The sequence below is a fragment of the Gobio gobio genome, assembly GCF_949357685.1.
Source record: "Gobio gobio genome assembly, chromosome: 13".
Taxonomy (NCBI): domain Eukaryota; kingdom Metazoa; phylum Chordata; class Actinopteri; order Cypriniformes; family Gobionidae; genus Gobio; species Gobio gobio.
The window spans coordinates 32,774,330-32,788,033 of record NC_137106.1 but is presented as its reverse complement, the minus strand read 5'-3'; the positions used below and the strand labels follow the sequence as shown (position 1 = coordinate 32,788,033).

Below are 13,704 nucleotides of genomic sequence, written 5' to 3'. Positions count from 1 at the left end.
CCAGAATGTGACGAGGGAACTGCAGTCGTCTGAATAAGTGCCAGAGTATATCCACTTCCTGCCAAGTCACGCAACTGACAGTCCTGTAATATCTGGAAGTTAAAACAGCCTCATAAAAGGATAAGATGAAAAGTTGGTACCTGATCTGCAGATTGGCCTCACTTCGCACCCGCAGAACTTCTTTCCCTTTGAGCTCCAGCTCCTTGGTCAGGGTGTTGATGGTCTCATTGAGAGAGTGGATTTCATGGTCCAGATCGGCGATCCGGTTCCTTCTGCAGCTCACCTCCTGCTTCAGGTCAGATAAACGCCCTAGAAGGTCGTGTTCCTGGAGAGGCAATCCACAAAATCCACAAGAGCAGATAGACTTTAACAGATGGATGACTGTGAGTCTAAACACAGCGGCAAATGCAGTTTTCATAAATTCATTCATTGGAATGATTCTCTTAAAAAAGCATTAGAAGATTTTGTGCCAGACCCAGGGGGTTTCAAAATATGCATATAGGTCTCATAAAAAGAGATTCAATTGTGCTGAAGTATTAGCTGAAGTGAAACGAACATAAGAGAGTGAGACTATGAGTGTGTATTAGAGAGACAGACAGGGAGGGAGATTATAAATCAAATATGAAAATGGGAGAGGGGTGCAAGTCACGGTAAGAGCTCTCCCATAATTCAGAACTCAGAACCTCATACTTTATTCATTGTGGTTATTCTTCACATTTCTGTAAAGTGCAGCTTAGCTTAGGGACAATTTATAATGGCCTGGCACCCATTTCAAGCCTCTCTTTTGTTAGAAACCATAACTATGTCAGGAAACCAATGTGGCATCTGGTTTTATAAATCCAAGTAGCAAATTCCTGGCCCTCACGCTGAAACAGTTACAAATGCAAATGTGGGATTTTGGTATTTTACTTTTTTTGTATTACTATTGATCATATTAAAAAGATTAAAAATTCTGTCATCATTTATTCACCCTCATGTCGTTTCAAACCTGTATGACATTCCTTTTTCTGTGGAACATAAAATAAGTTATTTTAGTATTATTTCAATACTATTGTATAACAAACATTAAACATGAATTCATATTTTGAATTAGCTTTTGTAATATATTGTCAATTTAATTTTAACCAAATATATTTTATTTTTAGTACTCCAACTTTTTTTATTTCCGTTTCTACTTTTATCTAAGATTTATATTTTAATTTATTTCAGCTTTATTTCAATGAACAAAATTTTTTAGTTAACAATAACAATTACAACACTGACTATATCAGACATGAATGATCTCTCAAAAATTCTATATCTGTGGGCAAAAATCCCACAGACAATACATTCAAATATTCTATTTTCCCATTTGTATAGAAAAATACTTTACTACTGAAAATTGAAGATGATGATACATTTCATGTGTGGCTGTCTGTGTACTTTTGCTCAGATTTAAGACATGAGATGTCAAAGGTACTCATAAGAGAAAAAGCTTCTTATTAAACGCAAATAGAGCAACCAGATGCAAGTGTAAGACTGACCAAAATTAAATCAAAATATCTTTCTCCTTTTTGGAATGAATCAAGAGTCTACATCCATCAAGCCAAAATGGCAAGTCTGCCTGTTGTGTTTAGCATTGAGGTACCAAGATTTGTAAGCTTTTGTAGCTTTCAAATAAAATGCTCACATGTTCTTTGCAGCGCTCAATAGTGACGTCCAGCTCTCGTTTGGCGGCATTGTTATCCTTCAAGTGGACTTGTCTCAGGTGTTCGATGGCAGTGGCATGGAGATGATTGAGCTCTGACCGCAGGGAAGCTATAGCACACACACACACACACACAAACCAGTACAAACCAAATTGTCCGTTTACACAGTTATTTGCTTGCATTTGGAGCCTACTAAGAGACGAATGTGGTGTAATGGCTCTGGGGTGGTGAGCAAAAGGTTGTAGGTTCAAACCCCTACAGTGAGTGATCCATGAGCTATTATAATCATACCCTTGAGCAAACAGATTTCCTCTGTAATAACTGCACTTTGAGTCGCTTTAGGATATAAACGGCTGTGAAAATGACTATTTACTTTCATGATAACAGTGCATGTGAATATACTACAAGACTTTAATGACCCCATAAAAGGCACTAATCTTGTAGGCTGGTGTGTGGTGATGTAGTTAATATAAGCGCATGACTCACCCAGCATGGCTTTGCCTTCATCCTCCAGCTCAAAGCGCAGCGTCTGCAGCTCCTGGTCCGACTGCTGCCGAAGGATTTCCAGGGTCTGTCTGTGGGCTTCTCTCAAAGCGTGTAACTCTTCTCTCTGTTCCTGCTTTAGACGATCCTCGAGATCCTACACAAATGCACATGTACAGACACAGAGGAAAATAAAGAATTATAAATACTGAATCACACATGCAATGCATAAAACAAAAGACCACATGAATGCCACATGAGAAATGAGAAAACTAGATTTGCATTTAAGGAAGCTTTCCTGGAAGCTTTGCAGCTTTGAAGCTTTAAATGCAGCTTTGCATTTAAGGAAGCATAGCTTTCCTATAGCTCAAACAGTAGAGCATGGCGCTAGCAATGCCAAGGTTATGGGTTCGATTCCCAGGGAAAGCAAGAATTGACAAAAAAAATGTAAAATGTGTACCTTGAATGCAATGTAAGTCGCTTTGGATAAAAGCGTCTGCCAAATGCATAAATGTAAATGTAAATGATTCAAGATTCAAGAGTTTTATTTGTCACATACACAGTTGGAAGGATGGAAGGAAATAAATGGAAGGAAATAGCAAGAGTTTGCACGAAATGAAAAGAGCAATGTTAAAGCTTTAGGTAAGCTTAGGTTTTTGAATTGTCATCACACTCAGAGCTTACCTTTTTTCCTGCATATGATTTAAAATGTTTTTGAAAGATGTATCCTATGCTTAGAAGGGCTGTATTTATTTGATCTAAAATACAGTAAAAATGTATATTTTATTACAATTTAAAATAACTTTTCTATTTGAATATATTTTAAAATGCTATTTATTCCTGTGATTCAAAGCTGAATTTTCAGCATCATTACTCCAGTCTTTTTCAGGGTCACATGATCCTTCAGAAATCATTCTAATATGCTGATTTGCTGCTCAAGAAACATTTCTTATTAATATTAATGTTGAAAACAGTTCAGGATTCTTTGATGAACAGAAAGTTCAAAAGAACAGCATTTATTTGAAATAGAAATCTTTTGTAGCATTATAAATGTCTTTAATTGTCATATTTGACAAATTCAATACATTCCTTGCTGAATAATAGTAAAAATAGTAAATTTCTTCCAAAAAAAAATGACTTCAAACTTTTGAACTGTCATGAACATATAAGTAGGAAAGAAAAGACCAATCACAAGTGTGCAAATTAATGTCAAAATTAACACCAATCAGAGTTTAGAATGTAACGATGACATCACCACAGTTGTTACATCACAAAGGCAGAACATTCTATAAATGTAAGGCAAAAAGACATTAAAATATTAAGACTAAAATATGAAAACAAAGGAAATTTATAAGATGAATCGTGCTTATTTTATAATTTTTTTTAGAGACATAGCTTTAACTGTAAAACATAAAAATATTGTTTATCTAATATATTCCAAATAATATTTTAATAATTGCTTTTGTTAATTATTTAATTCTTTATAAACATGTTATGCTTTTTCAACTTTTTCACACAACATAAATATTTTAGGAAGGAGATCATCATCATATTACTTTCAGGGAAGCCTTAATATCAAACAATTAAAAATACCCTGCATTAATCCACTTGGACTGAATTCGTTGGAGAAATTTGGGAAGAAGAAAAATAATTAAGAGGATTTTCAATACAGTGGGTTAGTTAGCTATTAGATGATGCCATACAGTAATCAGTCATATAATTATAGTTTTACTGTTGACGCTCTGCCATTTTATGGATATGTTCTCTTTATCCCGCTGCTTCCATGCCACCCCATATCTGGGAGGAATGAGAGAACATTTAAACAGTCCACCCACAAAGTCACTCAAGGGTTGACATAAAAGAACTGAGATGAAAGCAACTATTAATGTTTTTTTCATTACTTGGTAATCCAAAATGTGGCCAAATCAGCTTAAAGAAGCTTTTTTCTTGGCCGCAGTGCCAGGCTGAGCGAGATGGAGAAAAGCCTGTTAGACTCTGCATCACGCGTCTGCTTCAAATGTCTGGGCTTGCCATCTTAAAATATTCAGTGTAATGCACAATTTTAAAATGAAACAACAGCTGAAGATTCCTCGATGAGAATCAGGTTTTCATATTCATAATGTGTTTTAGGAGTAGGCGGTAGAAAAGGAAGTACAAAAAGGAGGGTAATTTACCATTTGGATGTCATGCACAGTGGAGATTCTCAATGTGGGGTGAAAATGCAGGGGTGACAAATCCAGAGAGTAAAGGAAACAGACATGTACTATGAAGGGGAAGAGGACACAATGAAGGTGACAATCAATATAGGATGACAGGCAAGAGGCATCATGTCTAGATGAAAAACAGGTGACATTCACTACTGTTCAAAGGTTTGGGGTCAGCAAGATTTTTAGAAAGAAAGAAATACTTTTCAATATTTTTCAATTTCAAATCAATGCTGTTCTTTTGAACTTTCTATTCATCAAAGAATTCCACAAAAATATTAAGCAGCAAAATATTGATAAGAAATGTCTATATTAGAATGATTTCTGAAGGATCATGTGACACTGAAGACTGGAGTAATGATGCTGAAAATTCACCTTTGCCATCACAGGAATAAATTATATTTTAAAATATATTCAAATACAAAAGAGTTATTTTAAATTGTAATCAATTTTCACAATATTACTTTTTATTGTATTTTTGATCAAATAAATGCAGCCTTGGTTAGCTTAGCATATAAGACTTCTCTCAAAAACTCCTATTGACCCCAAACTTTTTAACTGTAGTGTCTAATAATTAATGAGCTGCTGTTTTTTTTGTTCAGTATGGAGGTTGATATTCATTATATGAATTATATGATTTATATTTTTTGTTATATGAAGGACACAAAAAGCTTTTATCATGCCTTTGTTGTTTATTTTTATTTAAAAAGGTTTGATCTTTGTCATAGTTTTCAACATATACATATATATTCATATTTTTGTTAGATGGTTAAATTAATTAATTTCATAGAGCATAGTTAAAATAAATAAATACATAAAAGCTATTTAATTAATTCATTTAACCATCTAACAAAAATATGAATATATATGTATATGTTGAAAATTATGACAAAGATCAAACCATTTTAATATTTAATGTGAAACGTGTAAAAACAAAAACAGGAAAAAAAAATCTAAGAAATATCGAGGGAACATTTCCAATCAAGCTCTAATTATGCTAATAAATGTGTTCATTATTATTTAATGTTTATTTAGAATACATAAAATTTGCGCTATGAAATGAGCCTTAGGATTTAGCCATTTTATTCCAAAAATGTCCAAAGATATTTCTGAAAACATTACAATGATGAAACTGTGGTGGAAAATACTGGGGGGGAAAACTCTTCTGCGATACATGTATATTCATTGTTTGACATTTTAAATAGACAAATTAAATAATCTCAAGCTATGTATGTAAACCTTTTTCCCTGAAGGAGGGAATGGAGATGCCACGTCGGACTGACCGATGAATAGGAATCTCACTAGAGAGGCTAATCTACTTTGAGTGTAACTAAACATGAGCTGATTGCATATATACAATGAGCAGCAGGTGAATCGCATCAAAGTTTTTGCTGAGGAGTAGAGTCAGTGAACCGGCCGCACAGCGGGATACAGCAGTTGTGGCAATGAGACGTGGCGTCTCCGTTCCCTCCTTCAGGGAACGTGGGTTCCCTTTTAGTCGGTCACGTTTGATGTCACGTCGTACAAACTGACAAATAGGAATCCCTACCAAAGCATCACTACTGCTCCCCCTTCCTGCCTGATGAGACAGGGCTAATACAGAGAATGTCAATCACTGCTTGTCTGCCTGACTTTCAGTACAGTTAGATCTTATCATCTACTGTAATTACAGAATCATCCAGTTTTACTGTTGACACCGCCATTTTATGGATAGTTTCTCTTTATCCAGATGCTTCCATGCCACCCCATTTCTGGGAGGAATGAGAGGACAGTTAAACAGTCCACCCACAAATACCCCTTTTCCACCAAGTCAAGTCAAGTCACCTTTATTTATATAGCGCTTTTTACAATGCTGATTGTTTCAAAGCAGCTTCACAGTGTTAAACAGGAAAATAATGCAACATAATTTGATTCTGAAGAAAAAAGCTTTTGGAGAAAATGGTGATGTCATCCAGCTAATTTCACTTATCATATAGTGACAATGCAGGCAGATCAGTAATATAGTTGAAAATTTTGTTGGATATTTAGTTGAAAATTTTGTGTCCCCAACTGAGCAAGCCAAGCCAAAGGCGACAGTGGCAAGGAACCAAAACTCCATCAGGTGGCATAATGGAGAAAAATAAACCTTGGAAGAAACCAGGCTCAGTCGGGGTGCCAGTTCTCCTCTGGCCAACGAACAAACAGTGTATGATTATGATTCTGGCAACATTACAGTTTAGAAATCATATTAGATCGAAATATTTGAAAGATCGCAGAAATCACGCTGGAGACGGGTTTATTGAGGATGTCGTGTCGATGAGGCAATTATTAAAGGTCCCATGCCATGGCATTTTTCTATTATTTTATAATGTTTCCTGAGGTGTACTTATATTGTTAGTATGACTTTTACATCATAAAATGTCCTAATTTAGAAATAAAAGGCAATTTTTTCTATACTGCTGTTTGCCCTGTGGCTGAATGCCCTGCTTCAAGAGGCATGTCTGCTGTGAGACTTCAGTAAAAACGCCCGCTGTTGTGATTGGCTGACATCTTTGCATTTTAAATGAGCGGAGGGGGCGTGGTTAAACGAGGTCTACGAGGCAGGAGCTGCTGCCAGAGAGACGATGGACCTGAGTTCACTTCACATCAGTTCTCAGCATGTCTGAACCGTTGTAGTTACTGCATATACTTCAGGTTATTAGTCTATTTCTAGTCGGAGGGACTGTCACTCATGTCAGAAAGTTAGTAACTTTAGTAAATTATGGATCAGCGCTGACTGGAGACGCGAACCGTTTAGAACGATTCAGTCCGATTTGGTGAACTGGTTCGGTTCACTAAAAAGAACCGATTCAAAAGAATGATTTGTTCGCGAACCGGACATCACTAATGTACCAGAGACTGAGCTCAGCGATTGCTAACAAAGTTATTTATAGTAACTACTGAGTTATGAGTGCGCTGTCAGTCAGCGCGAGTTTATTGTGTTTGTATCTGAGAGTTCTGAATAAACACGAGTCCCAGTCACACCGAGTCCGTCTTCATCATTATTACCAACTTTGTAACACATGCAAAGTACCATTACAGCTGTCGAGATGAACGAGTTAAAAGTAAGTGTTGATAATAGCATTATTTTTAAAATAAAATAAAAGCGTCAGTGACGCGCGTTGAGTACACAGCGCAAACAAAGACACAACAGCAGTAATCGAATGTAATCCAGTTTATTGTGGGGCTAGGCTGGCTAGCCCGAATATGCTCACGCTTACCCCCCTTCTGCTTAATCTCACGCCGCGTTTGGTGCCTCCGATGTGGGCCAGATGCAGTACTGGGGGTCGGGGATGTTGAAGGCCACCGGCCAGTGCAGCCCGAGCTTCGGTGTGTGTGAGGCCGATGTTGAGCAGAAACTCATGACTGTATGCACATTTTAGAACTGATAGACGCGACGAGGACGTACAAAAACACTGACTCACAAGATAGAAAACACGAAAACACCGCTCTGTCGGGAGAGAGAGAAGCCGCATTGTGTGCACGAATAATAAATAATTAGCTACACATCAGAAATCACTGATCACAGATCAGAAGGAACTGAAAAAAGACTTCTGTTTTCATTTGTACATCCAAACACTGAGAAACTGCCAGCATTCACTCGTTCACAACCCATGATCTCGCGAGCGTTTGCATGGGCGTGCCAGATTCTCTGGGCGGAGGAAAGGGAGGTAACCGTTCCTGCTTGGACGTCAAACCAGGAGACTTCAGGATTGGCTCGTCTGGCCTGTCATTTTCTCAAAGGCAGAGAGAGACAGCCAGAACTCGGGTTTACACCGATCAACATTTCTATCCACTTGGGGACAATATTCAGGCTAGGGGAACTCATATTAATGTTGAAAAACCTCATAAAATGAAAATTTCATGCCATGGGACCTTTAAATTCCAATATTCGAAAGATCTGAGTCATCACGCCGGAGACGGGTTTATTGTGGATGACATATCGATTAAACAATTATTAAATAGGAATATTCGAACGTCTCATAGACAGTGCTTGAGCTGAAGTGATGGTATTAACTACCTCTTTGGGTAAGTCACTGGACACTTGGTCTAGGGGCACTTCTGCCCGAAGAAACAAGGGGCAGCGATACAGCGTGCTCAACCAGACACGTGGGACAGCGATCGTGAACATCCTTTGGCGCCAGGTAACTACCACATCCAGAAACACACAGGTAGAATGTCATCTTTAAAAAGATGCAAGCTCTACCTGTGTAAGCTCTTTTAGGGAAACTTCTCTCCTTGGTGCTGTAGTACGTAGGGGGAATGGTCGCGGCAACACTACAGGGAATAGTGCAGCCTGTAGTGTGCTCTCCCTCTCTTTGCAGGCGCCATCTTACCAGCTGTTATAACAGCTTTTCAGCGCTGTGTCACCAGCTGTGAGAACAACATTTTACACACTTAAGGCGAAACCAAGAAAAAACAAAGAGGAATCAACCCCGCTTCCATATCGCCAAACCAGGACAGGCTCTCCTTGAAGAGCTTGAATCGCTTTAATTAAACACTGCTTTGTAGAGAGCAGAAACATAACCGCTCAGCTCTGAAGAGAAAAGCAAAAGATGGGATGCACCTGCTGCTCATTATATACCCGCGCTGCGTGGCAGAGCAGCTGATGCAATCATCGCATGCCAAATGTGCATTGGCTCGTTTAGTTGCATTCGAAGTAGATTGGCCTCTCTAGCGAGATTCCTATTCGTCGGTCAGTCTGACGTGGGGCATCGAACATGACCGACTGAAAGGAAACCTTAAATATTAAATAGGGCTGGAAATAGATGAACATTTTGTGAAAATAATACCTAAAAAGAAAAAAAATTATAAAACCCCTATTTATGAAATTACGCATACTTCATTTATCTTGTTTTACGTGTTTATTTTGTCATCATTTGCTATATCCGGCAAAGTAAACAGATCAGATTGATGGATGATTCCCACAAAACTTTATTTTCTGCAAGCTTTTTTAATTGCATATGTTAACGTGTTGATAACCCTAAACTAGTGAGTTTAAAAAGTATTTGCTAAAAGTCCACAGAGCCAAAAGTGTCTATAATTGATGAAGCGCACACATCAGAGTTATTTTGGAAATACTGTAGAATTGTAACTCCACATGCTCATGTCATTGTGTGTGAATTTGCATTTGTGTAGCCTGTGTTTATGTAAAATGCAGGTACCCTAAGCTCGATTTGTTGCGCGTCCTCCATGTCCTGCATGGCGCAGCATTGGGCCTCCTGCAGGCGGCACTCTCTGTGTTGATGCTCCAGTGCCAGTTCCTGCAACTGCTGCGCCAGGTGCTCGCGCTCTTGGCTGAACTGCGCCTGTAATTGCTGCAGCGCGTTTTTCGACTGCGACATCTGTAGCTCCAGGCTCTGCTTCAGTAGAGAGATCTGAAACAACAGAAACACAGAGAACAGGTTCAAAAGACTCGTATAGAAATTGGAAGCCCGATCCCTCAGAGAGATGCAAATTGGGAACTGTGGATGACTTAGATTTGGGTGAAGGTGAAGTAGACAACAGTCAGGGGGAAAAAAGCTGATATTTTGAAGTCAAAAGAAAAATGTTAAGCATTGGGATTTGGATCCAAAGTTACTGCAAAAACAAGAACACCGACTTAACACAATATATTATTGCATCGATCAGTATGGGACATGAGTCATTAAACAGAGACTGATAAATTACAATGCTAAAAGCAATCTAAAATGCAAGCTTTTCACAAATTGCCCTGTTATACAGATGAAATATGACATCAACTGCATGTATTGCAATAATTTTAACTGCTGGTACGGCCTTTTGTCAAGCTTTATCATCTGTTTTATGTTAGTAAAATATATTAATTCAGATGTGTTGTGTAGTATTTCCTGAATTACCCCAGGGATACCCTTTGAGAAGAGTAATATGTTATCTAAATGGCTAATCTACCAATGGAATATGACTAAATAGATAAAAATGAGATGAGGCCTAGGATAAAAAAAATAATAATAAAGAGAATTCTTGCTAATCACCAAGAAAGAGAATAAACACGAGATGGCAAGCACATCTCTGCATGCAGCAAATGGCAGGCCGAAAATAGACACAGAGGCTATAAAATGAGAGCAAAACAAGAGGGGAGTCTTTTCAGTGCCTGGACTACACTGCATTTGAATTCACACACAGATTTGTCTGTCGAGGGATTTATAAGTCACAGGATTATTTAAGGTTGAAGGACCACGCTGAAGTTGATTTCTAAACCACACTGTAACCTCCCTACAGACCAAAGTCTATCCATCTTGATGAACTAAGAAGGAAATAGTATCTCACAGAGACTTCATTGCTTTGGGACGCACCCTTAATGGAAATATTGGCTGATAATTCATGTCTATGGCCAATTATCAACATAATTGTCGATATTATTACTTTTTACAGCTTTTTTCCCCCTTAAAAAGCTAGATAAAAAATAAAATTTTAATTAAATCAGGCATAGAAACATTTAAGTTAAGGCTGTCAATTGATTAATCAATTTAATAACATGTATTAATTAATCAAATGAATCATTAATCAAGTGGCCAAAATAAAGACATTTATAAGACATAAATGTATTATGCCATCAAATATACACTCACCTAAAGGATTATTAGGAACACCATACTAATACTGTGTTTGACCACCTTTCGCCTTCAGAACTGCCTTAATTCTACGTTGATGCCTTAATTGGCATTGATTCAACAAGGTGCTGAAAGCATTCTTTAGAAATGTTGGCCCATATTGATAGGATACCATCTTGCAGTTGATGGAGATTTGTGGGATGCACATCCAGGGCACGAAGCTCCCGTTCCACCACATCCCAAAGATGCTCTATTGGGTTGAGATCTGGTGACTGTGGGGGCCATTTTAGTACAGTGAACTCATTGTCATGTTCAAGAAACCAATTTGAAATGATTCGAGCTTTGTGACATGGTGCATTATCCTGCTGGAAGTAGCCATCAGAGGATGGGTACATGGTGGTCATAAAGGGATGGACATGGTCAGAAACAATGCTCAGGTAGGCCGTGGCATTTAAACGATGCCCAATTGGCACTAAGGGGCCTAAAGTGTGCCAAGAAAACATCCCCCACACCATTACACCACCACCACCACCCTGCACAGTGGTATCAAGGCATGATGGATCCATGTTTTCATTCTGTTTACGCCAAATTCTGACTCTACCATCTGAATGTCTCAACAGAAATCGCGACTCATCAGGCCAGGCAACATTTTTCCAGTCTTCAACTGTCCAATTTTGGTGAGCTTGTGCAAATTGTAGCCTCTTTTTCCTATTTGTAGTGGAGATGAGTGGTACCCGGTGGGGTCTTCTGCTGTTGTAGCCCATCCGCCTCAAGGTTGTGCGTGTTGTGGCTTCACAAATGCTTTGCTGCATACCTCGGTTGTAACGAGTGGTTATTTCAGTCAAAGTTGCTCTTCTATCAGCTTGAATCAGTCAGCCCATTCTCCTCTGACCTCTAGCATCAACAAGGCATTTTGGCCCACAGGACTGCCGCACACTGGATGTTTTTCCCTTTTCACACCATTCTTTGTAAACCCTAGAAAATCGTGAAATCTGAGGTAAGGGTGTCGTGGTTTAGAATTAGAGCAGTCGGATTGCTGCAATAACACCGGCGAGAGGATTCTGACATTAGTTTTGATTGCGTTGCGATGTGACCGGAAGTAGCGGTACACCGCTTCCCTCACCGGAAATAGGAAGTGTGATAAAGGTCTATTATCTCAATAGATAATTTGTTTGTCCAGCATATTTAATCCAGTGCTTTCCTCAGTTCTTGGTCAGTCTTTGTTAGATATTGTTGCGTTGTTCTGTTTGTATTTTGCCTGTTCCAGTATCTTGCTATTTTGAGTTTTGTTTTATTAAAAGTATTGCTGCACCTAGATCCTGCCTTCATCCATCATTGCCTGAAACAAACAATGACACATAGTCATAGCAGTCTGTTTTGCAATCGAGTTGTAAATCTTTCCGATGTAGACGTAGGGGCAACACACACAGGAGTCAGGATATAATGATTAATTGTGTTTAGTATAATTAATTAACTGTGTTTTATATGATTAGGCACACTAAATGAATGTGCTAAATTGACAGTGCTGATTTGAATACGTATTACAAAAGATTGATACCTATTTAGTAATCTGTCAGAGAGCATACTGTTTGAACTGAAAAAGCCCTGATACTGATATAGTCTGCTTCTGTCAGCCTGATGCCAACAACAAAACAAAAATTCAAATATGTAAAAATAAAGTCACCGATAGACAGTGTAGATCTCTAGTTTTACATGATATGAAGGCCACTGACCTAAAGAAACACTAAAGGCAAACAACACGCATCAAGAGATGCTGACAGATATCTGACGCAGCAACTTTTGGAGGCTCTTGACATAAGCAACAGTGACGTGACTCTTGAAAGCGACTGAGAGACAGAGCACAGGCAGGCTGTCACATTACAGAAAGTGCCAAACATGCAGAGCATCATGGGAAACGAGGTTGCACACTAGGGACTGTGGTTACATTCTGAATATCTAGAATTTACTGTCAAGCAAGTTATGACTTTGTAAGTGATATTGCACAAGACCAAAAGAGCCTTGACAGCATCAGAATAAAAAAAATAACATCACTTCAATCTGAACTAAATGACTGATGAAAGTTATTGACAGTTACTCAAATAAGAACCACAGCTATGGGACTTCTTATGGTCTCGGATGTCATACCACTCCAAATTAATACATTCAAGGAGATATATGATGGAAAACAGGAATTTCCTTGAACTTTTAAAATAAAAAAGCTATGTACAGTAGATTATACCCTGCTTTCAAAATGCAAAGCTCCCTTCCCAGGCCAGACAGACTTCGTTTACAACTGAGCTGGAAAAACGAAACATTCAGAAATATTCATGGTATTGGTGTCAGAAACACTAGCACATTAACATGACATGATTGATGACATATGCATTTCAACATATATTAGGTACTCAGCAACTTATTTTGCCCTAATGAATGATCCAGTTACACAAAAATAATTCAAATATGAAAGATTTGCCTGTTTTTTGTTGTTGTTTTTTTAATATAAACTTTTGATTTGCTACATTTTGGTTTTTACAAACATTGGTTTTGATTTGTTACATTTTTGTTTAAATTTGTATAAACATTTGCTACATTAGCTTTATATATATATATATATATATATATATATTTACAAATGCTTTGTTTGGTTACATTTTTTATTTGTTCTTGCAAATGTTTGTTTGTAAGAACATATACACAGATCTAGGCCTGTCACGATAACAGATTTTGCTGGACGATAAA

The 13,704-nt window shown here is 37.9% G+C and overlaps 1 protein-coding gene across 2 annotated transcripts in view; it reads right to left on the bottom strand.

Annotated features, from left to right (window-relative positions):
• The window catches only part of fam184aa (family with sequence similarity 184 member Aa), a gene marked incomplete at its 3' end in the record, with an annotated part of 42,363 nt that overhangs the window by 10,588 nt on the left and 18,071 nt on the right, over positions 1–13,704 (bottom strand). For both annotated transcript variants that reach the window (XM_079832694.1, XM_079832695.1), the window contains exons 10-13: positions 9,559–9,771; positions 2,175–2,328; positions 1,670–1,797; positions 141–325 (exon numbers count right to left, since the gene is read on the bottom strand). In XM_079832694.1, coding sequence (XP_079688820.1) covers positions 141–325; positions 1,670–1,797; positions 2,175–2,328; positions 9,559–9,771 — 680 coding nt within the window. The remainder of the gene's footprint in view (positions 1–140; positions 326–1,669; positions 1,798–2,174; positions 2,329–9,558; positions 9,772–13,704) is intronic.